Source organism: Strix uralensis, chromosome 3, assembly GCF_047716275.1.
Source record: "Strix uralensis isolate ZFMK-TIS-50842 chromosome 3, bStrUra1, whole genome shotgun sequence".
In the NCBI taxonomy this organism is placed as follows: Eukaryota; Metazoa; Chordata; class Aves; order Strigiformes; family Strigidae; genus Strix; species Strix uralensis.
This window is the reverse complement of record NC_133974.1, coordinates 40813557-40838939: the sequence shown is the minus strand read 5'-3', so window position 1 is coordinate 40838939 and position 25383 is coordinate 40813557. Positions and strand designations below refer to the sequence as shown.

Sequence of the window (25383 nt, the reverse complement as noted above, 5' to 3'; positions counted from 1 at the left end):
TAGTGATGCTCTGACAAAAGCTGTAGTGGTTGAAAAAGGGAATACATAGAGTAAATTTAGGCAGCCTGCTAAAAGGTGGGGTTTTGGTCTTTTGGTGCTTGCTGTGAGCTCTATCTAGCCAAATGTAAGAATCTGAAGTGCAGCTGTAGATGCCTACATCTGAGACAGTTGTCTAGGTTCCCCTTATAACCAAGAAGAGTGGTCAGTTTATCCTGTCCTGAGGTAGTTGTCAAAAATAGGTCTAAAAATGCCTTTTTTCTCTTTTGATTCTGAGGGAATCTACTCAGTCAGCTCAAGTGTCTGTATGGCATTGCAGTCGCCTGCGTTCGATCAGATGAATCTCAGGCTTATTCAAGTAAATCTTGCAGAATATGTGTAGCCATACCCTCAAAGATACATACCAAATATGGTAAATAATGAAAGTATCAGTTCATATCCACGCCTGCTTTTTTTCTCATTTCTCTTACCCACTCTTTCATCTGCATTCAATTTTATTTTGTTATACTTTAATTTGCTAGACTGATGAATCACTTTCTCTGTGGTTAGTGCTTGCTCATTCCTCATTTGTAGCTGGTACTGATTGCAACTTTATATGTAGGATTTGGCTGAGTGGGAGGGGAAGCATGTGCATAGGATTTAAACCTTTTCTTGCAAACGTTTGCTAGACCACCACCAAGATATCTTGTGACCCAGCAGTAGTTCTCAGACAGCAGGATGTATAACTCTAATGTAAATTGAAGGTAGGCACAGAGGACTCTTTCATACAGCTCAAGAGAGCCCATCACTCACTATATTCCCTGTCCTGCCTGTTTGCACAGAGCAATTCTGTAAGTTGTGCTCTGAGGACTGCTGATCATATGTCTGTGAGTCCTAATTCATGATTTGCTTAATATAACTTTTTAAAGCACACTACTATGTGTATATCAGGGCTGAAGAAGTTCCCAAGGACATTGCTTCCTCTGTTTCACTGCACATTAAAGCAGCATTGGTGGAGGAGCTAAAGCAGAGAGCCAGAAAACTGTTAAAACACAAAGACATTGGCACCGAGCTTTACTTTTCCCTGTCAGAGTGAGCTGATTTCACACATGCAACCCTTCAAACCAATAAATCAATGGCAAACTCATGACCTTATTTGCTGTAATGAATCAGTTGTATTGCCATGTTCTGCAGCATATGGTACAGCAGCAAATCTGGTTTCACTGGGCAGTGCTCTCTGCCTGCTTCACTGCTGCTGTGAAGCTCTGTTTAAAATAAAAAATGCATGTTTCAGCTTGATAAGGCATATCAAATATTAACATTTGTTACCTAGTCATACTTCACTTGGTAGTATTTGGTACTAGCCAATAGAAGTAGCAAAGTTGTGCTATCTCTGAATTTCCCTTCTAACATTTAGATATGGCATTTTAAATGTTTAAAAAATACCAAAACAACTCTAAAGGATATTCCCAGGAAAAAAGATAGCGAGTTAACGAATGGTGGCATTGAAATGTTTTTATTATCTTGCTAGCCAAAGGCTCTGGCTGCCTTCTTAGAATAGTGTGTAGTGCACTTCTGAAAAAGACATCAACATCCCAAAGCTGGAGCTGAGAGTTTGCTTGCAGGTTCTTGTGTGGCACTTACTGGCATAGTTTTTCACCAGTCTGTGAGTATCTGCCTGCATCAAAGACTGTAGAAGCTGAAGGACCTCAATACATATTTCTGTGAAATCAAAACAAGTACTGTTAAATGCATTTTATGTTAGTCTGTGGGCTTCTTTATGCCTGTCATGCTCTAGGTCTCTGTGAGGTTATCCCTACCTGGGAATAGAGCTGGGAAGGTGATTATGTTTCTGAAAGTCCACTTACTGTCCTCACAGGAGCTGCACTTGCAGCACCATCCTTGAAAAGGATGTGGTGCATTTGCTTCTTAGTATCAAGCAAGCAAAGTGTTGATCAGTAATAGTTACACTGTCTAGGAGCCCTGGTCATGGATAAAAATAGTTTGAATAAAAGGATAGCCTTTGCTTCAGAGAATTTTCAAGCTAAATACCAAATAAGACAAGAGATTACAAATGAGCACAGACAAAGGGAAAGAATCTATGGGGCAAGTAACAGATAAGATCAGTTCTCCCCTTCTTGCCTTCCTAACCTCCTGGATGGGCTGTAGGAAGTTACAGAGAACTTGGGAAGCAGCGTGAACCTCAGATTGTCTAAGTTTAAAAAAAAAAAAAAAGCATGATTGTGTCTATTCATGGCATATTAGCCATAAAATGAAAGATGCTTTGGGCTGGATTCATCTAGTCAAGTGTGGGTATCTTAAAAAATGGATAAGACTATCTAAGCCAGTTTTCTTGACCTGTCTATAACCAGTGGAGAGAAACAAGCAATTGTAGGTCATCACCCACTTCATTCTAAGGAGAGTGCTGAAATAGATTAGGTGAACTGTGCTCTGAAAATGCCTGTGCCTTCCCATTGACTGTAGAGGTAGCCAGAGCAACCAGCTTGGACATTGGCTATCTGTACCACAGATGTCTAAATCTAGGGGGAATTGAATCCCAGTGTGGTATCTTTTCTCCTTCTGTGCACTTGTGCAAGGGACAATATCCATAACCTGTACTTCTTGACAGCTTATTATTGAAATGCACACAGAAGTTTGCATGAACAAAATAATTCCTGAGTATTGAAGCAAGAAATGATTCCCTGAAGTATTTCTCAATGTTTCTCATGTCTGGGAAGAGGACACATGCACCATCTAGACCCTTTGAACTAGGAGATTTTATTTAGTCCTTTCCCAGCTCTTTCATTTTATAATTGAAGCTTAGTTTAAGAAATAGCCTGAACCACAAAATAATATAAAATAGCATCTTTTAAATTTTCACTGGTTTTCATTTCACCTTCCCTGCCCTCTCCCTCACCCCAAATTTACAGCTTAGACCTTTATAGTCTACTTAGATAGACATTTAGCTTGAATTTGAGACATAACTATGATTCATTGCTGGCCCTCTGAGGACAGCTGTGTAATGTTGCTGGCAGCGAATGGCTACCATTCTGCCTCTTGAGAGTGGCTAAATTTCAACAACGTGGGAAATCAGTTCTCAATATCCAGCTTTCAAAGCACTGGAAGATCTATATTGAAGTGTTATTATGTATATGTAAGCCCCTTTTATTTCTGAAAGGCAACTGTATGAAGGTGGGCAATGTTGGCCTGCTTTACTTTCCAATATGGCATTAATTATAGCGCACTAGCTCATTTTCCATGCACTGAATCACACTGATAACCAAATACCATGTATAATTCCCTTCATTCATTGCTCTGAAAGACTCTGGCAAATGTGAAACATATGCTACACACAGTTCCTCTGGATGGGCAGGTGACTGTGTGAAGGGATTGCTTAGATGTGTGATTAGAAGAGACCACTGTAAGTGTGGGAACGGACCTGCTGCACTATGTAGACCTAGAACCTCATCTGGCAATTTTGGTGAAGCCCAGAACATCAGTTTGAGATCTGATGTCTTCAGAAAAATGCCCAGGTGGGTGGAACAGGAGGAGTTTGGGGGAATGACTCCTCCAAACGCAGTACGAGATGGTGAGTTCTCCAGGGTAGGGGACGATCTTGGTGTGGATTTCTTAGGTGCTGCTCCAATATGGATGGTAACTACAGTGAATTTTTTATTCAGCTGAATGACCTGGCAGCCAGGTTACTGTGTGCAATGACAGCAGAGAGGGTAACAGCAACCTGGTAACAAGCCTCTTGGTAATGTGATAGAAATAAGCTGTTTTCTTCAGAATCCCTTTTTCAACTACGTTTCTATGCCAGTGCATTTTTTTATTTTCAGCACTGTGGGCTACTTCTTGCTTGCCACAATTTGATCGGAATTTGATGAACTTAAGCGTTTTTTCTGCTTTCATTTGTAAAAAGAAAGAAATACAGTTCTATGAAATGTGAAAGCAATTCATAATAGAAATCTCTACTAATAGAAGAGGTGATACAGCGAGCATATGAAAGTGTTCAGATTTGTGGCTAGAGAAAGATAATAGCTAATTGTCTGAACAATTATTTCTGTATTAGATAATTAGAGTTGCTGAAATTGCTAGTTGTATGAGACATCTTGCATTATTGATCAGGCTTCTTTGTTTTAGCTTCACTGGAAGTATACATTTCACTTTTACATGGCTATTTATCAGATCTAAACCTGACATGCAATTCATACGGTAATTTTTTTTTTTCATGAAAAAAGCTAAATACTGAAATATGTTTAAAGTAAGGCTGCATTATCTCTCTCTCCTGGGCTACCCTTATGGTGCAGGGACCTATTAACACAATCAGTTTGATCAGTAGTCTATGATCTAGTCCAGTGTTTTACCTCTGTCTGATAATAAGCACTTAATGTTTTAGGAGTCTAACAAACCTGGTTACTTCAACTGAGCAACATTATATGTAACTTCTGACCTTGTGAGCTAGTTCAGTCATTATATAAGGTGTAGTTACTTTTATTAATTAAAAGTAGAGAAAAAGAATATTGAAATACACTCTCTAAAGCCCTTGAGGTCAAACCTACACACTAACGACATTTTGTTTGCTGTTCCACAATGCTGTGACAGTTGTAATTTTATCCATTCTAATTTTGCTCAAAGGAATTGGATCTCAAATAAACCTATTCCAAAAAGAAGCATGAAAACAGAGCTAAACAGAAGCCATCGTCCTGTTAGTAACATAAGTTGCTTAATAACATGCCATGATTAAACATTTTGACCTTGACAAGTTAGAATAAAAAAGGGAAAATAATATATGTATTCCTTATAATCTTACTATTTTTCTTGAGAGGCACAATTTTTACTTAGCTTTGGTGAAATAATGATTATTGCACATATTTCTGAAGTGCCATCATCTGTAATATTAATTTCTTTAAAAACAAAAAAATGTATTAGTGAACCCTCTTTACACTATGGTTTTAGAATATGAAAGGCTTTGAAGTCAATTATTTATGTGCAATGAGTACTGAAAGCCTTATTATCTCAGAATAATCAATGTTTGGCTGAAGCTTGAGAACACTAATAGCTAATCTTAAAAGTCCTGATCCAGTGTCATTTGAAATGGCAGAACTCCCATTGATTTTAAGCACAGGAGGATGAGGCCAAAAAGTATTGCTTTGAGAGATAATTTTAGATAATCAGTTGAAAACATCTGTAAAAGAACAGAAATCTCGACTTTCACTCTCTGCATAATACGGTATGAAGTATTTTGGCAGACAGGATCTCTTGACTTCAAAATGCTGTGTATTTGTATTTTATGTTTCCTTGGGAAGCCTTGTTTAAGTGTGTATCTACTGAGCTGGTGTTACTGTCTCTGGGAATAGACAGGTGGCAACTGGAAAAGTTACGAGCAAACTGGAAGGAGTAGGGAGACTTAGTGAAATACTGAAATAACTGCATATCTTCTTGTTTAACACTCAAGTTACTTCTTTTTTCCTTAAATCCCCAGCAAATTTTTCTCTCCAGGTTATGCTCTCACTCATTCTGGTGAGGCCGTTCATTGTTATCTCTCTTCAGCAACTCTGATAATTTGCCTGAGTCAGTGCAGAGAGGCCTCTGGTATGTGGGAGCCTCTCTCCTCCTGGAATGCCTGGAAGATAACAAGAAAAATGAAGGAAGTGACACCCAAAATTCAAGAGATAGTACCAGTGCTTCAGGATGCCTTCTGGTGCAGGTCTTGTTCAGGCTTGGACTTGTGGGTGCTGTGTCAGCTTGTAGGGGAGGGCTGGACAAAGAAACCAAGGAGGTATTCAAAGATAGCAAGGGAGAAGGAAAGAGGAGTTTCTGGCGTTTGGTGAGCCATTCCATTCTCAGACAGGGAGCTGCTGTTTTCTGAGTTTGCATGAATGACAAAGGGTGAATTTTGGCTGAATTTGGAGGAAGTTCTGAAACGTGATTTTATTATTATAAAAAAAAAATCCTCCAGAACTCAACCTGGTTGTCCATCTAAGCCAAAAATACTACCAGAACTTAATTTTAAAGGTTCTTTTTTCTCATTTGCTTATTTACAAAGGAAGGAAAACCAAGAAAGAAAGCAGGAATGGTTCTGCTGAGTGTGGCAGTGATTAAAAAAAAAAAAGTAGGTGTGGTCTGTACTGTCTTTTCTGCTGGGGTAAGGTATAGGAAACCTTGTATTGCACTTATTAAAAGTAGGTAGATTCTGTTTAGTAGAGCTAATCTGTGACTACACTTAGGGGGTGTGTGTCTGTTTATTGATTGAGGGAGTTATTTTTTGAATAGAAGAGTTTATTTTCTGAAGCAAGGAAGACCTTTCCCATCCTTTTACTGACAGTGCTGGGAGATGCCCAGCATCTTTTACTGTCAGTGCTGAGCAGCAAAGTAGAAAAGCTTTCCTCTAGCGAGGAAGAGACAGCATCAGGAAGCAGCCTGTAGATAAGCAGATATCGCTAAGTAGGGAAGTAGGACAGATACCCTGAGACAGCATCTGGCAGAGCAAGGGAAGAGACATGAACTCTCCTTTTCAGAGAAAGCCAGAGAAAGAGCTATAGGGACCCAGCTCCTAGAAAAGAGCCAAAAGTTCTGAAACTCCATAATATTTAGGTGCTGAGCTCACACTGATTTCGGTCTTAACAAGTGCTATATTTACTTTCACTTATGTTCTGTAATAGAGTCCCAGTCCAATTTAGGAACATAGTAGCCTCAAAGAAACTTGAAAATTTTAGCAGTTTGTTGCCTCTTTCCACCTCAGGATGTCTTTTTCTGCTCCTACAAATAGGAAACAAAATACTGATCTCAGCAAAGTATTTTCAATGGTCCAGTTTGGTGTATATATTTACCCATCATTTCATCCATATATTTGTATAGACCATAAAATCATAATATCAGTGTAGCAAAAAAGTGATTTAAGAATACCCTGTTTAATAAACTAGAAGGATTTTTTTCTGCCCGCTAAACAGTGAGCCACATTCTCTCATTTCTCATTCAGTCACACATTAAGACAGATTTGACCAAGTATTTTTAGTTGGAGATTTGGAGCGGCTAAAGTAAGAAATCCTCTTAATAAAAATAGGAGCTTTTTTTAAACTATCTTTTATACCAGTGTAATTCCATTGACTTCACAAGATTTATTCCTAATACATTCTGATAGGAAAAGAGTACCAGGTTGTGGGCACTTTTATTTTTCTTTTACACTGTGGGGGTAATGTTGCCACCATGCTTGTGTCCTTCTAATGAAAGAACTATTTTGTATAGCATTTCCTTTTTTGCTAGTTATGACATGCTACAATACATAGGTAAATGTGTACCAGATATGAACATACAACACAATCATTAGTTATTTTCCTGGTGATTAAGATAGTTTTCTGTTTTTTTGTGAAGCATCACAAGTCATCCTGGGTTTCCTGTAGGACTGCAAACTGGGGTGAGTATGAAATGAGCAGGACAAAGCCGAGTCAGAGGCACTCTATAAACTTCCGCAATTTTCATCAATTTTGCTTTGAATGACAAGAAATATTAAGCTTCTGTCTTCCAGGGGAATATTTCTCAGTAAGCTATGTTTACCAATAGCTTTCAAATATGCTTTTGTTATTAAATGAAGCAAGAATGTAGGGAGAGAGACTTTTTTTTTAATTTATCTTTTATTAGGCCAGCTCATATTGTTGGATAAAAAGCAGACAAGCTTCCAGGTGCAGAAATCCATCTTCAGTTTTGAAACAGAAGCCAATTTCAAGCCAACTGTAGGCTGGGGACAATTGTTTTGAGTTTAACTTTGTTATAGTGATCAGTTGAACAAATAGAAGAGAAAAAGGCGTCTGACACCTTGGGGCAGATGAGGATGTTAGTGAAGGCAGAGGTGATAAGGTTGTGGTAAATGTGTCTGAAATAGCTAACAGAGTCCGTGGATGCTGCTGTTATTAAAAAGACAGTCGAGACAAGGGACAGCAAAACTGAACAGCAGAAATCTGGACAGGTGTGATTCACCAAATCCAGCTATACAATAAAGATTTTGGAAGAGACAGTGAATCACGAATCAAAGCTTCACTTTCATAGGAACACGAGGAACGACAGGGATCTCTTTCAATATCGCATCTCCAACAGTGACTGACAAAAAGTAGGTAGGTGCTTAAAAATAAATTTTAAGCCTTTGGATGTTTAGGAGTTTCCTAAATCTATAAAATATTTGTAAATCTCTAAGGGTAGGACAGTGATCAGTCTGAGTTAATTACCCTGGGCTCTCAATGGTGAAAAACAGGCACACAGGAAAAGTGACTTAATCTTGTATGGAAATAGATGTTTAGGGCAATTTCTCTCCATTGACTATATAGGCAGCCTAGAACGTGTAACTCAGGTTTAGGCAGTTAACTTCTGAAGTGAACTTCTGACATCTGAAGTGACTCATCCTGTGAAAACACAGTAGGGCTGCAAGAATGGCCTTGAGTACCGACCCAGGACTGTCTGCATTGCCGGGGGCTGTTCCCAGTAGGCGTTTGGATGTGTGCTTGCTGTTTGGGAAGGGGAAGGGAAGAGTTGGGTGGACGCAAACCCTGCTGTGCTGCTTGGCCTCGGTGCCAGACGGCAGAGTGGAACCTGTCTCATTTAGCCAGCATTAACACAGACTCTCACTTGAAACTGAGGACTTCCAAGTCCCTAAGCCTTAAAAATCTGCGCCTTGGTGCAGTTTTCAGAAGTGGCTCCATTGCATTAGCTTTACTCTAAAACCAAGATGAGATCTTGCCAGAAATCTTATCTTTATAAAGGCAATCCTTCTATATTTATCCATGCATTCATTCTCTGGGCATTAAATTCAAACGGAGATTATTCTTTTAAATGTTTTTATAGATCTCAACTGCTCTTTATTTTGTTATTCTTTGCTAAAACAATGCCATTGCTGTAGAAGTGTTTTATGTTTTTTTAAAAAATATTATTCTCCAGTTTAATAAGAAGTGTTAGGAAACCTTAGTAACTCTTTCTTTTTAAAAATGAGATTCTGTTCACTGAAAACTGCAGCAAATGACAGGATGCTCGATATTCCAGTTCCCCAGGAAATTCATACAGCACTGAGTTTGTGCTCGCAAGCTGACCTTTCTTTCATTATATAAGAAAAAAAAATAATCTCTATGAAAGTCAAATTGAAGATAAGATCAGCATGGTGGGCTGGTAATTACATAAAGTAATGTTCAGTCATTAGATAAAATGTACAGTTGATCCTATGGATTAGATGTGGGCGAGGAATATGATCTAGCTTTACTGGTATAAAAGGAAGATGCAACTTTTTCATGCATCAGTTTCGGGAACGTACATCCAAGCTCCGAGGACAGCTCACCTTCAAACACCATCCTGCAGTTTCTCAGCTGTCTGATTTATTCCTGTTGAACAAGGGAGGTAATGTATTTTAAATTTTTTGTTACTGTTAAAGATGAACAATTACATATCTCTGGCATTCTTTTTCCCTTCTCTCCAAAGTTTTCATCTCCTTCCATTTTGTCAAAGTTTTTACTTTGAAAATTAACCTAAAGGTTGCTTTGGGACTAAAACATCAGTGCCTGGGGTTAAACTAGCTTTGTAAGTAAGAGAAAATGAGGTTCTATAATTGTATTGCAGCTAAATGTTGATATTTTGTGATTTCTGATTGGGTCTGGTAATTCTTTAACAGTAGCTTTGTGTTTTTTTCCTGGTCAATGGTGTTGCTGTCAAATGTCAAACCTTACGCAACCGGTGGTACTAACACATCTTCTAGAGTCTTTAAATTGCCAGTCACGATTAAATATGTTAAAGGAAGGAAAAAAAAATATTAGTGAAGATTTCTCAGTCTTCAGCAGTTTGCTAGCAAGTTACTGTGTACACGACACTGGTCTGCAAGTGAAGCACTGGCAGTTGTAGTTCATTGTTGCTGTGATGCAGCCGTACCTACTGGCCAAGCATCCCAAAAAGAAATGAACACAATGTGCAAAGTGTTCAACTGCTGTTGGGTATGATAGCACCACCATCACCCTATGGAAAAGTATAGAGGAATGTCCCAAGTTTATGCTGAAAACATAAGGTTATTTCGTATGACCAGTCCAAAGGATGCCCGTTGAACAGAGCTTGCTGGCATGTCTGTGCCAGAACATGGACCACAGAGTTAGACAAGGGATCCAGTGGAGCTTCACGTGAATGTGAAGGCATCCACAGTCCCATGCATACATGAACAGAAGACCCGTTGACAAATACAGATGATTGCCTGTCTTTGTGATGGTAACTGATAACATGATAACTTATTTACAGGAAAAGACAAGATATTGTAAATAATGAGGTGAGACTTTAACTGCTGGGAAAGACTTAAAATTACATCTTTCCAAAGAACTGCTGAAATTCATATATTATATAACACTCCAAAGCTTAAGAAAGATAATATTTAATAGAGCAAAGTAAAAGCTTCCTTTGATTTGATGATGACTGGTGTAGACACTAACTGGGTTAGCAGCATGGGCACAGTCAGAAAACCAAGATCATCAGGCAAAATGGCTGTTTCATTGGAAGAGTAGAGAAGATCACATCTGGGTTTTATTGACAAGTATCTTTGGTGATTTCAGTATGAGCCTGGCAGCCTGTCTCAATAGAGGAAGTGCAAAACTGCAATTTCAATTCCCCTTTTGGTTAATGTAATTTAAACAACTTCCCTCTGGGATTGCCTCAAACCCTTACAACATACCAAATCATAGCATTGAATGGAGTGGGAGGGTCTCAGGCCAGCTGAGAGGGAGCTCCAAGGAGGCCCTTCAATTTTCCCAACTATATACCCATTTTACGCGTGGTGTTTTGTGATAAGTGGGGAGGGTTGGCCTCAACTGGTCTCAAGCCAACAAGCATGACTTTAAAAAAAGAAAAGGAAGCAAGACTGTTGTTGTCCCTCCAGAGATTTTTCCCCTATACATACTGGGGCCCTTTCTGGGACCTTGTTTGTATATCTTACTGCTAGTGTTGGTTTTACTTCATTCTCTGGTTGTTTTAACTTTCCCTTTATGGGTACTTCCGGTGGCTGCTCAGGCTCTTGACATGAGTGCTAGGCCATGAGTGCTTTCTGGTAGATAAGGCGAGTGGAGTGACAGAGGCATTTCTTCCCCACTGCTGGGGCCTTATCACTATCAACCATAGGCTGACCGTCGGGCCTCTGCCCGGCTCTGTCCTACAGTCTAGCGAAAAAATATTTGCCCATCTTCAGCGGCTGTGGGTCTGGGGTTGTCTCCCACACCGTGTTAATGGCATCCCCCATTTCCTTTGCCACCTGTTGGCTAACATCAGAAGAGTATTTCTTGTTCTCAGATGGGGTTTTGATAGTAGCCCAAGCAGAGATGAGTAACTGCAGGTTACATTCAGCTTGCATGCATACATACATACATACATACATTGAGCTGGATTTTTGATACCTCTTCCAAATGCTTCTTTCCAATGTTTCCAAAATTGCTGCCAATGGTTTTTCTTCCTGTTCACTATCAGCTGCTTTTAATTCCCTTATCCTCTATTTTCTGCCAGCATGAACTGACTCACTGGGCAGGTGGGAGGGAGGAGACAGAGTCACTTGTATCCAGCACCCAACACTTGCCATCCATTAGTTGTAACCTCATTGGCCTCTTCACCTCATTCAGTTTAGCTGGGCTTCAGATCAGTCTCTTACCTCTATTTTTTTCTGTCTTAATTAGAAGGAGGCTTGTTTCCACTTTTGTGTCTTTGTTCATTGCATGGGAGAGCGTTGCACATTGGTCTTGCTCATAAACTTTGTTTCTTTCCACTTTGCTAACCCCAGCCAGGCAAGGGCCATGTTCTTGTCATCCTGCCTTTGGTCTCAGCCTCCTCTGCCTGGGCATGATCTTTTTCTGATTGCTGCAAGGATGGAGCTCTCTTTGATTTTGTTTCCTGGTTTCAAAGCTACCTTGCAGGACCTGTGCTCCGCTGCGTTGTACGTCTGTTTAATCAATGAACCAAGACTTGCTGACATAGCAGCCTCACATCCCCACATATCTCTGGGAATTTATGCAGTGATGGAGCATCCCTCTGCTAATCAATACTCTCTTTGCACACATCCTAGTGCTCCAGGTTCACTCTCAGATAATGATACCAGGCAAGTGGCTTCACTCCTTGGACCATCTCAGGTTTGCCTCTCCTTCCAGCTGTGAGCAGGCATTATTTGAACATTTGCATCATTGTGACAGTCCTTGCAGGGATTCTGATGGGTAGGTGCAAATCTGCAAAGAAGTACATTTCCATTATGTGAAAGCTGTCTTTATTTAATTATACTTAATTTTCTACCATCTTTCCTGGTTAGGGTTTACAGTGCCTTCTCTTATCAGTATAACATGCTTAAATAACCTCTACACCAAATCTCAAGGTCAATTTCTTTCTTGCTGACATTATTGTCCTTCTCATTGCCATATTTTTAGAAATATTTGGGGCCACAATTTGATCTGTGCCTGGAGAATATTTATCATGGAGTAACAGCCGTGATTGGTGTATTTGGAAGAAGAGAAGCTCTTAAGTAGTTAAGAATGCTTTTTTTTTTTTTCTTTTTTTGCTTGCTAAGAACAGTAGCTTTCAGTATCTAAAATGTATATATCAGTGTTGTCAGCTTGGGGCCTTATCCTGCACATCAGTCATTAGTACATCATGCTCTTGTGTGACAGTTTCAGTCTTTTAAAGTCAAGGGATCAGGTGGTCTATGCAGGCACAGAAGAAACTGTTCAAAAGATCCAGTTGCAAACAGTTGCAAGAGTTTGGAGATGCAGTCATCAGTTCAGACACAGCCCAAACAAGCTGTCTGTTAGCTCCAGGCACGGCCTGGGGGGGTGACTGTAGAGGTGGAGAGATCTGCATGATCAGATAATGTTTCTGAGAAGGCAGGTAAAGGTAAATAGTTTGGTGATAGGGAGCTGCAGGCTTGGGATGCTGCCAGGGGTGCCTGACTGAAGCCAGTCAGGAACAACCGGGGCCAATGAACCAGGTGCTGCTGCACAGCCAGAGCCAAACACCCTCTCTTCAGGGTGAAGGTAGCAGTGCTCAGCACAGAATCCCTCACAGCATAATCTGCAAGGTCAGGGAAAGTCCCCCTGTTGAAATGCACACTGTGTGTCTGTGTTAAAAGACCCTGAGACTCAGTCCTTCAAGACAAGGCTGTCCCCGGCCAGCCTAGTTGGGTGAAGGAGTGCTGCTGTCTCTGCCACCTGCACAGGCTGCCCCGGATGGGGAATTTAATACTTCAGCATCCTTTATACATCCTTTTCTCCATGGACCCAATTACTTCACCATGGGATATAAGTCATTCCTGTTCATGTCTAAAGGAAGGGCTCAGGCGTATGCTTTAGAAGAAAATAATTTTAAGGGGGAAATTCTGTTTTCTGAGAGACTGGGCCAAAACGGTCAGTGATTGGGCACAATGCAATTGTCAGTACAGTATGGAGGCTTAGTGCTTGAGAAGGAAGTTACAAACATCATGCCTAAAATACTATATTTTAACACTGACAATAGCAGAAGTGAGGCTCAGTATTTTGTTTTATGTGTGCATAGCTCAGCTGAATCCAAGATTTTTAAAAGTAGCATTAGTTGACCAGATGTTTATAACATGAAGATCTGAAAACATGTGTATCATCTTTATAGCCTAACTCAGATCCTGTCTGACTTCCCAGTGAGGGAGGTCCTCCTGGGCCATGCCACAGGCATATAGCACTTATCTGGCTCAAAAGAAACATCAGTTTCTTATGACCAGTTTATGACCAGTTTTTGTCTCTGATCAGGCAATTACAAAATGCTCCAGAATAATTTTAAAGGTCCTGTGGTAGTTAGCAAACAGCATCCTGCCAATCTGCATGTAGCCCTTATTTAGCACATCTGATGTTTGGATATGGAGAGAGCTGAGGTTTCATTCCCCCCCTACCCCATGAAATCTTATTGTGACTAATGAAAAAAAGTAAATACATTTTAAAACATTGATCAGAGAATTTGATATGATATTCATACAGTTACAACTCATATATTCTGCATCTTTAATATTATGGTCCCCCCAGTTATTCATATCAGAGATATGCATTACCCTGTGGTATAGATTTGATCTGGATCAAATATAGCCACACAACTGCATTTCTGTTGAATTACCCAGACAACAAGTGATATGCTATTTATGGCCACTTCATCTCATGCGCTAGCTGTGGAAGGACAGATGTGTAGTGCTGCATGTAGCCTTCTTGCACAAAATTAATATATTGAAAAGATTTTTAAAAGTTCGAGCTGACCAGGGTGTGTTTATGCCAAACCAGCTTTCTGTTACTCAGATCCCAAAAGCCAAGTTGCTGCATCAGTAAAACGAAGCCTAAAAGAAATCTCAGTCCAGAAGGTTGCAGCGATGCTGAACTCCCTGGGACTTTCTAGACCCTGGGTAATGCAGGTGGCCCTGGGGCTGTTTCAAGCCCTCCTGAGCTCTCCCTCAGCACCACGTCTCCTTGGGTGCTCTGGTGCACAGCATGTAGTGCCTCTCTTAATTACATAGATTGGAGGAGCTTTCTCCCACTGAACAACAGGACTGTTGTGAAAATCTGTTTATGGGGATTTTGACACTAAAGAAGTCATAGAATCAAAGAACTACAGAATCATTTAGGTTGGAAAAGAACTAAGATCATCGAGTCCAACCATAAACCTGACACTACCAAGTCCACCACTAAACCATGTACCTAAGTGCCACATCTACACGTCTTTTAAATACCTCCAGGGATGGTGACTCCACCACTTCCCTGGGAAGCCTCTTCCAATGCTTGACAACCCTTTTGGTGAAGAAATTTTTCCTAATATCCAATCTAAACCTCCCCTGGTGCAACTTGAGGCCATTTCAGTGTATGAACGAATAATCTGACTCTTGGTTCAGGAAATTATGTCCTGATGTGAAATTATTTTCCCTGAAATTAGTCTTTCCGTGTCCCAGATTCTGCAGATTCTTTTGTCTTCTACATAAGCTTTTGCTGGCTTTATCCATTCTACCATAAATATTAGAGAGTTACAACATTTGAAGTTTATGTGCTGTGGCTTATGTTAATATTCAGAAAAAAAATTAAGGCCTGAAAGAAAGGCACATTTTTGTTATTGTGATGAAGACAATTTTCTGAGCCTATAAAATGCACATCAGTACACTGCATTTTCAGTTTCCAATCCCGTTTCTAAATTGTCTCTGTTACTTGCACTGAATGCTGTATCAGTGTGTAGCCTAGATACCGATACTGTACCCAGCGCAAAACAGTCCTTTAAAAATGTGTGTATTTGTATTTCCAGACACATCATGGATTGCTACGGGAAGTATGCAGCTGTCACTTTCACCATTTTCTCTGTATTTCTGCATCTTCTTCATGCCTTCCCAGATGGAGACTTTCTTATGCAGGGTAAGCTGCCTTCAGCATTCAGAAATAGGGTGATTATTTGTAAAAAGTATTAGTTAAACTTTCACATGTTTTATAAATATGGTCATAAATCTTATTGTTCAGTTGCATTTATTGACACTGAGATATGAAGGTATAATAAATCAAGATAATTCTGCTATGAGTGTACTTCCTATTTCTTCTCTAAACAGGATTTCTCCAGGTCAAGAGTCTCCCAAATGACCATGTCCTCATGTTGACATGGGTGATCTTAATTCTTGAAACATTATCAAATAGAAATGTTCTGGTTTCTTGTGCTCCTGAGATCTAAATGACAACATAACATCAGGAACAGCAGAACCATAGCTTCTCCTCATAATATGCAGAAGATTTTCCCTCTGGAGATCTGAGAATATGGGATGTTGGTAGTGTAGCATTCTACGGAAGAGGCATATTAGGAATATTTTAGGTGTGTTTTGGAGGTTGTGGATTTTATTATTCAGTCCTGGGCCGAATATAGAAAAATGCGAGCTACAAAAATCTTGGGAACACTGGGCATTTTTAAAATTCTTCATAACAGAGACTTGCCTGAAAACAGGCAATGTCTAAGAAGCACTACAAATCCTACTGGTGCTATTTAACTATCTATAGCTAGTAGGAAGTTTTCTAGGGACACCTAGTGCAGTAGATATACAAAAACCCTTCCACAACTGTCAAGAAAATTGAAAAGAAACCCAGAAAAGATACAACAATGCTTGTGCTTCACCTAGAAAGCCACAGTCAAGTTTTACAGCTGGTGCATGTTGCAGAGTTGAAGGACCCGAAAGAGAGGAGCTTTGGTGTCTGTGCTCCTCTGTTCTGCAGACGTCAAGCAGCAGAATGTGGCTGGTGCTTCCTGTTAGCACCCACACTTTCCCTTTCTTTTTGAAAATGAAAATACAACTGGAGACCAAGTAAAACTCTCTTCCTTATATTTTTATGGCAGGTTGTCCAGAGTGCAAGCTAGGGGAGAACAGATTCTTTTCCAAGCCAGGAGCACCCGTTTACCAGTGCACTGGGTGCTGTTTCTCCCGGGCCTATCCCACTCCGATGAGGTCCAAGAAGACCATGCTTGTTCCAAAGAACATTACATCAGAAGCAACGTGCTGCGTAGCAAAGGCTTTTACCAAGGTGAGGGTATGAATGAGACCTGTTTAAGCTTCTTTTAGGATGCAATGTTTAGCTGAAGCAGTGAATAGAAAAAAATATATTTTTGCTGGAGGACATTAAAGAACTATTTGAGGGAAGCATCCCTGGCATTTATATCCTTTGCGCTTGGGCTCTTTCTTTTTTTCTAAAGAGGAAATTAAAGTGTCAACCAGTACCGAGTCTAATATTCAGATGGGATGTGGAAACTCGTGCTGTGCCACTGATTTCAGTGAAACTGCTTTGGCTCATGATGCCTGCATTTCCAGTGGTGGACTTCTTGTCCTCTCATTTTCAACTCTTCTGGATGTGCACCCTCCCCTTAAATGCTATGCAGTGTGTATTTGATTTTAATAAGTCATTTTCCTTGCTTTTTTCCTGCATAAGCAGGAGTTCTCTGGGAAGGTGGCTGGTCAATACTATCAATTACATATATGGAAAACAGGGACCAAAACTGTTTGTACTCATTAGATTAATCGAGATTGTGCTTTACTTTTAATAGTATAACCAAGAGGGAACTGTAAATGTGTGCAACTACTTTGAGCATTAAACACTCTCATCTGGAAGGTTCTTTTAAAGAGAGATTCTGCTAAAGCTGATTATTTTGGGAGTGACTCAGCTCAGGTGAAGAAACCTTAAATTTGATGTAATAAATGGTGAGCTAGTTGAAACAAGCTAAGGTGTCTATCCTGTGGTGATCTGAATTAGGCTCATTAAGTGTGTCAGCTAGAAGCTCAGTTCAGTTACCCACTCACAGATTTGGTGCCATTTGAGATACCCGGGGGTACTGAAGACATCTGTGTATGACTGGCAGACACAGGACCCATAAAAGACCCTCTAGAGTGGCAGCTGGAGGCTTGGTGATATCCCCTCTGACATCTCAAATGGCAATTGACAGCTCTGTGTGCACAGCTGAACAGAGTGCTGGATCTCCACTGGCTATGATGAAAGCCCAGATAGCTGACCTACCTATAGACACCTACAGCTGAACCCATCCTGGCTCTTCATCTGAGTAGAGCATAGATCTTTTCCTAGACGCCAAAATTATACTTGCCCTAAGGCAGCAACTAGAATTTGGTTGAGATTAAAAATAAAGATGACTCATTGTGTTTGTGGTCTCCATTTTTATAATCCCCATATGAAATATTTTAAGGACACTTCCTGTTTTTTCATAGATTGGTTACTTGACACTTCTTGAAAATGAGACACTTATGCCAAATTAAGGACACCAAACTATGTCACTATGCATGTCACTATTGAAAACCTTCTCTTTACAGCTCCGAAAGCCACTGATGATGCAACTTCACAGGTTGGTGTCCTGAGGCTGTTGTAGTACATGTACCCCAAAAGCCTCTGTACCTTGTGGTTAAGAAAAAGTCTTCAGACATCTTTTACTTAAGAATGCTGTTTTTACTGTGTAGCTAATCCTAATTATTTGTTATATGTGTGTGTTTTCTTTTTTAAGATTACCCTTAAGGACAATGTGAAGATAGAGAACCATACAGATTGTCACTGCAGTACCTGCTACTATCATAAATCCTAAAGCCTGTCTCTTTGTTAATGATCAAGGACAACGGTGAATGGAATATTTGTTTTTCAGCATTTATAGCATTACTGTGTAAAATCTTATGTTTTCTGGTCAAGACATTGGGTAGACCTTTGAATAAGATGTATGGCTGTTTTATTTCCTCTTTGCTTCTTCATGCATTTAAGTAAGTTTAATTATTTCCATTAGGGATAAAATACAGCACTTGCATGACAACTGAACGCTTGATCTATTTTTAAAATAAACTGTCAGTTAAATCATCAATGTTTCTTGAGGAAAAATGATGATTTAATAGCTTAAAACAGAAAAAGATTCTGCTGCAGTTAATTTCTAGGTTTGGGGTTTTTTGGGGGTTTTTTTGGTTTTTTTTTTAATGGGAGAAGGAGGGAAGGAGGAAGGGAGGGATGGGAAAGTGGACAGAAAAAGAAGGCATAATTTCCCCTTATTCATTTACTGATTAGATTTTTTGAAGTCTCAACGTTTTGTTTCTCCTGTTTCTCTTCCATATTTTCTTTACCTTGTGGGCAGAAAGTGTAACAGTATATTATCTATGCACAGTGCTCTGTCTTTCTGTGCCATCTCTTGTTTTTCTTTGAACTTAATATCCTCCCATATAGATAGGTAAATGGACACAGAATCAGATATAAAGAATTGTACAGTTTCATGTAGCAGTGATGGAATAGAGGAGTGGTACAACAGTATTAGCTGTTTAAGATATGCCAGAGCAGCATGGTATAGGGCTTTAGTAATTCCCAAATGCAAGTGCTGGACCCAGACATAAAAATTGGAAAGGTAGGGATTACATTAGATGAGAAGAGGACCACAGAATATGTACTCAGAATACATGTCCTTAATATCATAAACTGGGATTTTAGAGATAGTACTTGTTCAGTTGTAGTGGATTGGATGGGGATCTCTGGAAGAACTACTTGCAGGTCTGGAGCCTGCCCATGGGAACTGAACTGAATGAATTTCCCTGCTCTTCACCCTAATTTTTGGGGTGAGAACACCAGCCTTGCTATGGTCGCTGTCTGCAAGGGTTTAAATGTGGTGACTCAAAAAGCCTCAGATACATTTGGGGAGGCTTTCCATGCAGCAGATGCTGTGAGGGTAGCAGTAAGAGCTTCTAAATGGGGAGAGGGAAGGTTGCCTGGGGTGAGGCTGTGAGGGTGGCTGGTCTATCCTGGGGCCTGGCCATGGCTGATATCTGCACCAGGGCCAAATGACTGAAGTAGTTTAGACAGGCCTGCAGGGCTAAACTGTGATGGGGCACTTGAGCAGCACAAGACTGGCAGGATCTAATGATGGTTTAAATCCACTATTCGTCCACCTATTGGAGTGCTGTTTTCTAAGAATACAATCATGGGGCTTTGTGGAGAAGAAAACACTTCTCATAGACAGAGAAGATGAGGTTCTTAGAGAAGCATTATTCAGCATATATCCAGTAGAGCTAATTAGCCTGATCTCCATGCCTTAACCCCCTGATTCAGTCTCTCCCTCCTGGGAATCACTCCTGAGAATCGCTGATCTGGCCCAGTCCCATGTCCTAGTGCAGAATGAGCTGCACTGTGCCATTCCTGGGAGATGTTTTGCCTGACCTGCTCTGGAAAAATACCTCCAGTGGTTATTCCAGAATCTGCCAAGGAGACTGATCTTGTTGCTTCACTATTCTTACTATGCTGGAAAATTTCAATCTTCTGAACAGATTTTCCTTAATGTTGTATCTATGTCTTATTTACTTCAACATTACTTTTGGTCAAAGGGAATTTAGCTGAGTAGGGTGGTCTTTAGAATGAATTTAATAACATCAGCAGCACAGGTTTTCACAATGAGAACTCTAATTTCTCATGCTGTACCATCACTGAAGACATTACAGGAATACATGTCAAGCAGCTGCTATAGCTGACTCACAATTCCAAGTTGTTCTACAATTTTATTAAACATGATTGATATAGGTGCTTTTGCAGGAGAGCCAGGTCCTGCCTGGGATTTCTGGGCAACGAGAGAGGAGTTTGAAGCTGCAAGATGTTTACCTTTGGTAATGGTGTTGCATTTTCTCATAACTTTGACAGGACTGAAAGGGAGATCAGGGAAACACATTCTCTGAAGTTCACTTGCAGGGGAGGTGGGCCTTTTCATCTTGCCAAACTTCTTGGATGACCTCTTAGTCAAGTGAACATCTCTGGCAGTATCAAGTACTTGCTTGTCTATCTATGCCTGTGCTGCCCACAATAACAGGTTGGTGACATGACAAACTTCTGTTTGCACCTTCTGAATCAACTTCTGTATTTTGCATTGTAAAACCATAGAAATGTTGAAAACCAGTAGCCAATTAGAGGGAAACCCATGCTTTAAAGAAGACATGAGATGCTGTAGTCCTGTATCGTTCTAGGATGCCTGGTCTCTTTTTCAGCAGCTTTTCCCTCTTGCTTGTACAAAGCCATTTGGTCATGAACTTCTCAACTCATGGGTTCCTCTCCCCCCTAAGGCGATCTCAGGCATCAAGAGCTCGAAAAGTGTGTATTGTGAAGGTATGTGGAATGCGGGGCATCCTCATTAAGCTATCTGGCTCCAACTCTTCAGTTTAGAAGAAATAACACATTAACAAAGAACGTGATAAAATAAACACCCAGATACACAAACCTAACAGCAGGCGATAACGGAGACAATAAGAAAGCCCAGAACTCTTCAGCCACTGATTGATGGACCATTAGCGGTGGCCCCCGGGCACAGCAGGGGCAGCCTGAGCTCTCTAACCGGTGTGAGGGGGAGCAGGGCTGCCCTCGGGGTGGGAGGACACAGGGGACCGTGCAAAACTCCTTGTGGGATATCAGGAGGGCCTGGCGGGACTGTGTAAAACTTGCTACGGGCTGTTTAGAGGAAGGGCTAAAGGTGGAGAAGAGTGGTGGTGGAGATCAGGGTGGACCGGGGAGGAGCAAGTGTGGGAAAACAGAGGAGAGAGGTGTTCAAGGTGCCGGTCGTGTGTGCAAGCTGGCAGTCAGTATGCTTGTCTGACTGAGCCTCTGCTTGATCACTGCAGTCTGTCCTATCTTCTTATTAAATAATTTACTTAACTTTTTTTTTTTTTTTTCCACCTGTGTAATCTCACTTTGTATCCCATGTGTGAGTGCTGCAAGGCCAAAGTGCTCGAGCAACTGCAGAAGGGACCCATAGGTCTTGGTGCTAGCAACTAAGAGAGACCAATATGCAAGACGGCTGGGTGGTCCCATCTGGAGGGACCGTGGGCCATAAGGCTTGTAGGTCTAGGTGTCAGCAACTGAAGGGGCCTGGGTGTATGTCGATGTGGGGGAGCAGCACCTGTAAATACCGAAGTGTGTTTATTTTTCCCCCAGTTAATTTAATCCTGTGTGCACATGTATGTGTAATTGTACAGCAAATTTTAAGCTGGACTAGTTGGTGAGCAGGAGGAAGCCTGCATCTGGAAGGACTCAAGTCTGAGCCCATGCTGAGTAAGGGGACTCAGGGTCTGGGCACGGGTAGACTGAGAAGCTGGTCTACTGTTCAGTGAATCCATGATTGTGGGGACGCTTGTGAGCCAAGTATATAGCACACACATCTGCTTGCTAGCAAACTTCAAGCTGGACTGGCTGGAGAGTAGGAGCAGACCTGCTTGCTGGATAAAAGAGCCTGGACATGGGTATTAGAGGGCTTTACAGGCTGGGCTGATATTCAAAGATCTGTGAATGTGACTGTGCTTGTGAATCTAGAAAGTGAGGGCACATATGTTTTCATAGTGGACTTCAATCCTGATCAGCCAGAGAGGAGGAACAGGACTGGGCTTACTTACATTTAAGTGAGGGTTGTTGGTTTTTATGTGAGTGCGGCTAAAGGCAGTGGTCTATCAGGTAGTCTGTATGTCCATGTAAGTGTGTGTGTGTGTGTGCGCCTGTCTGGGACAGATGCTCAACTTTGCTGCTGGCCAAACTTGCACACAGGGACAGGAGCTGTGTCCATCAGACTGGGATGGAGAGACCTCCTGAGTCCCTGCGTGCCCCTGGCTGGGCTGCAGCAGTCAGCAACGAGGGATCCCTGGGTCCTGGAGTCCATGGGATTCAGCAGCCAACCTTTACATCCTTAACATATATTATCCAAATACATTTTTTGACATTGTAGCTGTTAGAATCAGGTCAGAATTTAATTGTTTATGTTTGAAAGTGAGCATAAAAGCCCAGGCCATAGTCAGAAGAGTGGTGGTGGTAGGTAAGTGAGCCCATGCCCAGTCAGGGCTAGAAAAAACAATGCTACATGTCACCAGGAAGCTAATACAGTTGACCATAATAGAGAATAAATGGGATATGAATGGGAATATATGCTGGAAGACAATCTGGATTTGTAACTCTAGGGATTAAATACCAGATTTCCAGTAGGAATGAAAAACAGAAAAAAAAGTGCAATATAGTTTCCTTACATTAGAAAATGGCTTAGATAGAGGCTAGATCAGTCATATATATTCGAGAGACAATGTCACAAAATCAGAAGAGAGACTGAACTCATGTTTACACAGATAGCCAACGTACAGCTTCTATATTTTAGGAACAGGGTATTTGTGCATGGAGATAAAATGAAGTCCTTGTCATTGTGGTTTATAAGTAGTAATAAATCAGTCAGGCTGATACTGCGGATTAAAAATGCTGAAGATCAAGCAGGCTGAAGATAAAAATGATATCTTTTTACTGCCACAGTGACCTATATAAACCTATATCACCATATTCCTAATAACAAATTCATTCTGTGAGCAGAGGGACTAGTGAAGCTTGATTTCCTGATGATCTGTGCCCTGCCTCACTGAAGATACATTTTGCCACATCCTTAGCAAACCCCTTTCCCTTCTCCCTGGGCAACCCCATCGGGTGCCCTCCCAACCTGCTGCAAAGCCATCAGCCAGAGCCTGGGTCATACCACTGTTTGGCTGTCCAGCACGTTTTCTTAGGGCTGCTACTGACTTCTTTTCAATCAGACCCCAATTTTTATATTTTGCCATTAGCTGGTGTTAATTTTCACAAAACTGGTGTCCTGGTTTCATCTGGGATAGAGCTAATTTTTCTTCTTAGTAGCTAGAACAGTGCTGTGTTTTGGATTCAGTATGGCATTTGCTATGAAAAGAATGTTGATAATATACTAATGGTTTTAGTTGTTGCTAGGAAATCAAGGACTTTTCAACTTCCCATGTCCTGCTAGTGTGCAGGTGCACAAGAAGCTGGGAGGGAGCACAGCCAGAGCAATGGACCCAAACTGGCCAATGGAATATTCTGTATCATACAATGTCATACTCAGTATATAGATGAGGGTTGGCTGGGAAGTTGGTGGGGTCTCTTCTGGGATTGTGGTTTTGGGATCTTCTCTCCTCTGGGATCGCTAGCTGGGAATGGGCCAGGCATCGGTCAGCAGGTGGTGAGCAATCGCATTGTGCATTACTCATTTGCATATTCTATTATTATTATTACTGACATTATTATTTTAATTTGATTTGATTTCAATTATTAAATTGTTTTTATCTCAACCTACTAGCCTCCTTACCTTTACCCTTCCAATTCTGTCCCCCATCCCCCGGGGCAGTGGAGGGTGAGTGAGCGACTGTGTGATGTTTGTTTGCTGGTTGGATTTAAACCACGACAACTGGTAAAACCTTCTAAGGGCTGAGGTCATTATCCACCACCTGAAAATGCTCAAAACCGACCAAAGGGTTAAACAGTTGCTGAGGAATGGCTGTCAGACAGCTGTGTCGACAGAGAGCTGAGTGCCTCACTGTTTCGAGGTGCCAGGCTAAAAATCCTTCTGATGATTCATAGGTATTGTGATATCCAGTCCACAGCTGGTGAGTGCAGGAAGGGTGTCTTCTTGGCAGAAAGATAAAGCTCTTGAGCCATAGGGATTTGAATGAACTGAAATTTCAGACTAGACTTCTTACTCCTAGCAAGTCTGAGAAGCTCTAAGTGAGCAGTAGCCTGGCTTTTCTCTCCCTGTCACCCTGCCTGAACAATGATTTTAAATAGTGGTGAGGGAGAAAGAGAAGGTTATCCCAGGGCTTGTGTTGGATAAGTATGGGCTATATGTCTCCCCTTTACAGCTGGGTTAAAGCTCCTTACTAACTTGGAAGTCACCTAAATACATTAATATATAGCAGGAGCCTTTTGCAAGAAGATTGCCATGAAAAAAGATAGGTTTGAAGATGATGTCGGGAAACGTGTAAACACATTTGGTGGTGGAATAAAACTAGCAGTTAATCACTTCATTAGTGTCTGGAGGATTTCCTCGTTTAAGGGGTTTCCCTGTTGCTCTGCAGTTTCCCATGTCTCTGACATATGTTAACCCAGCACTTGGCCCGTGGTCAGGTTGGCATAAGATGCCATCTCATTATACACACACATGTAAGCAGTAAATCTAACAGTTACTGTCCTGCCAAACCATTCTGGGTGTTGAGGTATGAGAGAAACCAGTATTCTTTTGGTTGAGGGAAACAAAAAAGCCAGGAAATTGGCTTTGGGAGAGGATTTCAGATCAGTGTAATCTCTTGGGAATTTGTTTTTTATTTATTTGATAATTTGTTTTTAAAATCATCTGTCTCTCTCCATGATTTGGATGGTCTGAAAGCATAAGAAACGCCTTTCTGGTCAAAGCAATCATTCTTTTAGTCCAAGTACTCTGTTTCTGACTCTGGCAATATCAGATGCTGTTTATGGGAGCACATGAGTCTGGCCACTTCTTGCAGTCTGTTCCCTTTGTGCCATCCCCAGTATCCACATTTGTTGACAGGGGGGGTATTAGAGGGTACTTCTCTGCCTTGTTCTTTTTGTATCTACCCATGCACTTCTTTTCTTTGAATTTATCTAGTCTGGTTTGAATCTGCTGATATTATCTGCCTCCATAATCTCCTGTCACAGTAAGTTAGAAGTATAAAAAATACTTACTTTAATCTGTTTTAAAATAATTTCCTAGATATTACCTTCATTATTTTATAATACTCAACTGTTCTTCTTCCTAGCATTTTTCTCTACATCACAAGGAGCCCAGCATTTTTAGGTTTTCCCTTGTCAGGCAGCTGCTTGATCATTTTGGTTGTTTTTCTCTGTACCTGCTTTAACTCTACTGCATCCTTACTGAGATGCAGCGAGCAGACCATGAACTGTACTCCAGTGTGGTTACACCAAAGTTATATGTAGCAGCAAAATGATGCCCTCTGTCTTGTTCTTGCTACCGTTTTCCACAATACAGTTTTGGCTTTTATTGATGACCAGCAACTTGTCAAAGATGACTCTTAAGATCTTTTTTTTCTGACATGTTGCTGTCAGT

The 25383-nt window shown here is 40.9% G+C and overlaps 1 protein-coding gene across 1 annotated transcript; it reads left to right on the top strand.

Moving 5' to 3' along the window:
* The first annotated feature begins 9230 nt into the window (after window positions 1-9230).
* CGA (glycoprotein hormones, alpha polypeptide) lies at window positions 9231-18245 on the top strand. Its single transcript, XM_074864731.1, has 4 exons — window positions 9231-9354; window positions 15259-15365; window positions 16327-16511; window positions 17992-18245. Exons 2-4 carry the CDS (start codon window positions 15266-15268, stop codon window positions 18067-18069), a joined length of 363 nt encoding a protein of 120 aa, XP_074720832.1. The 5' UTR covers window positions 9231-9354; window positions 15259-15265; the 3' UTR covers window positions 18070-18245.
* Window positions 18246-25383: the final 7138 nt, after the last annotated feature.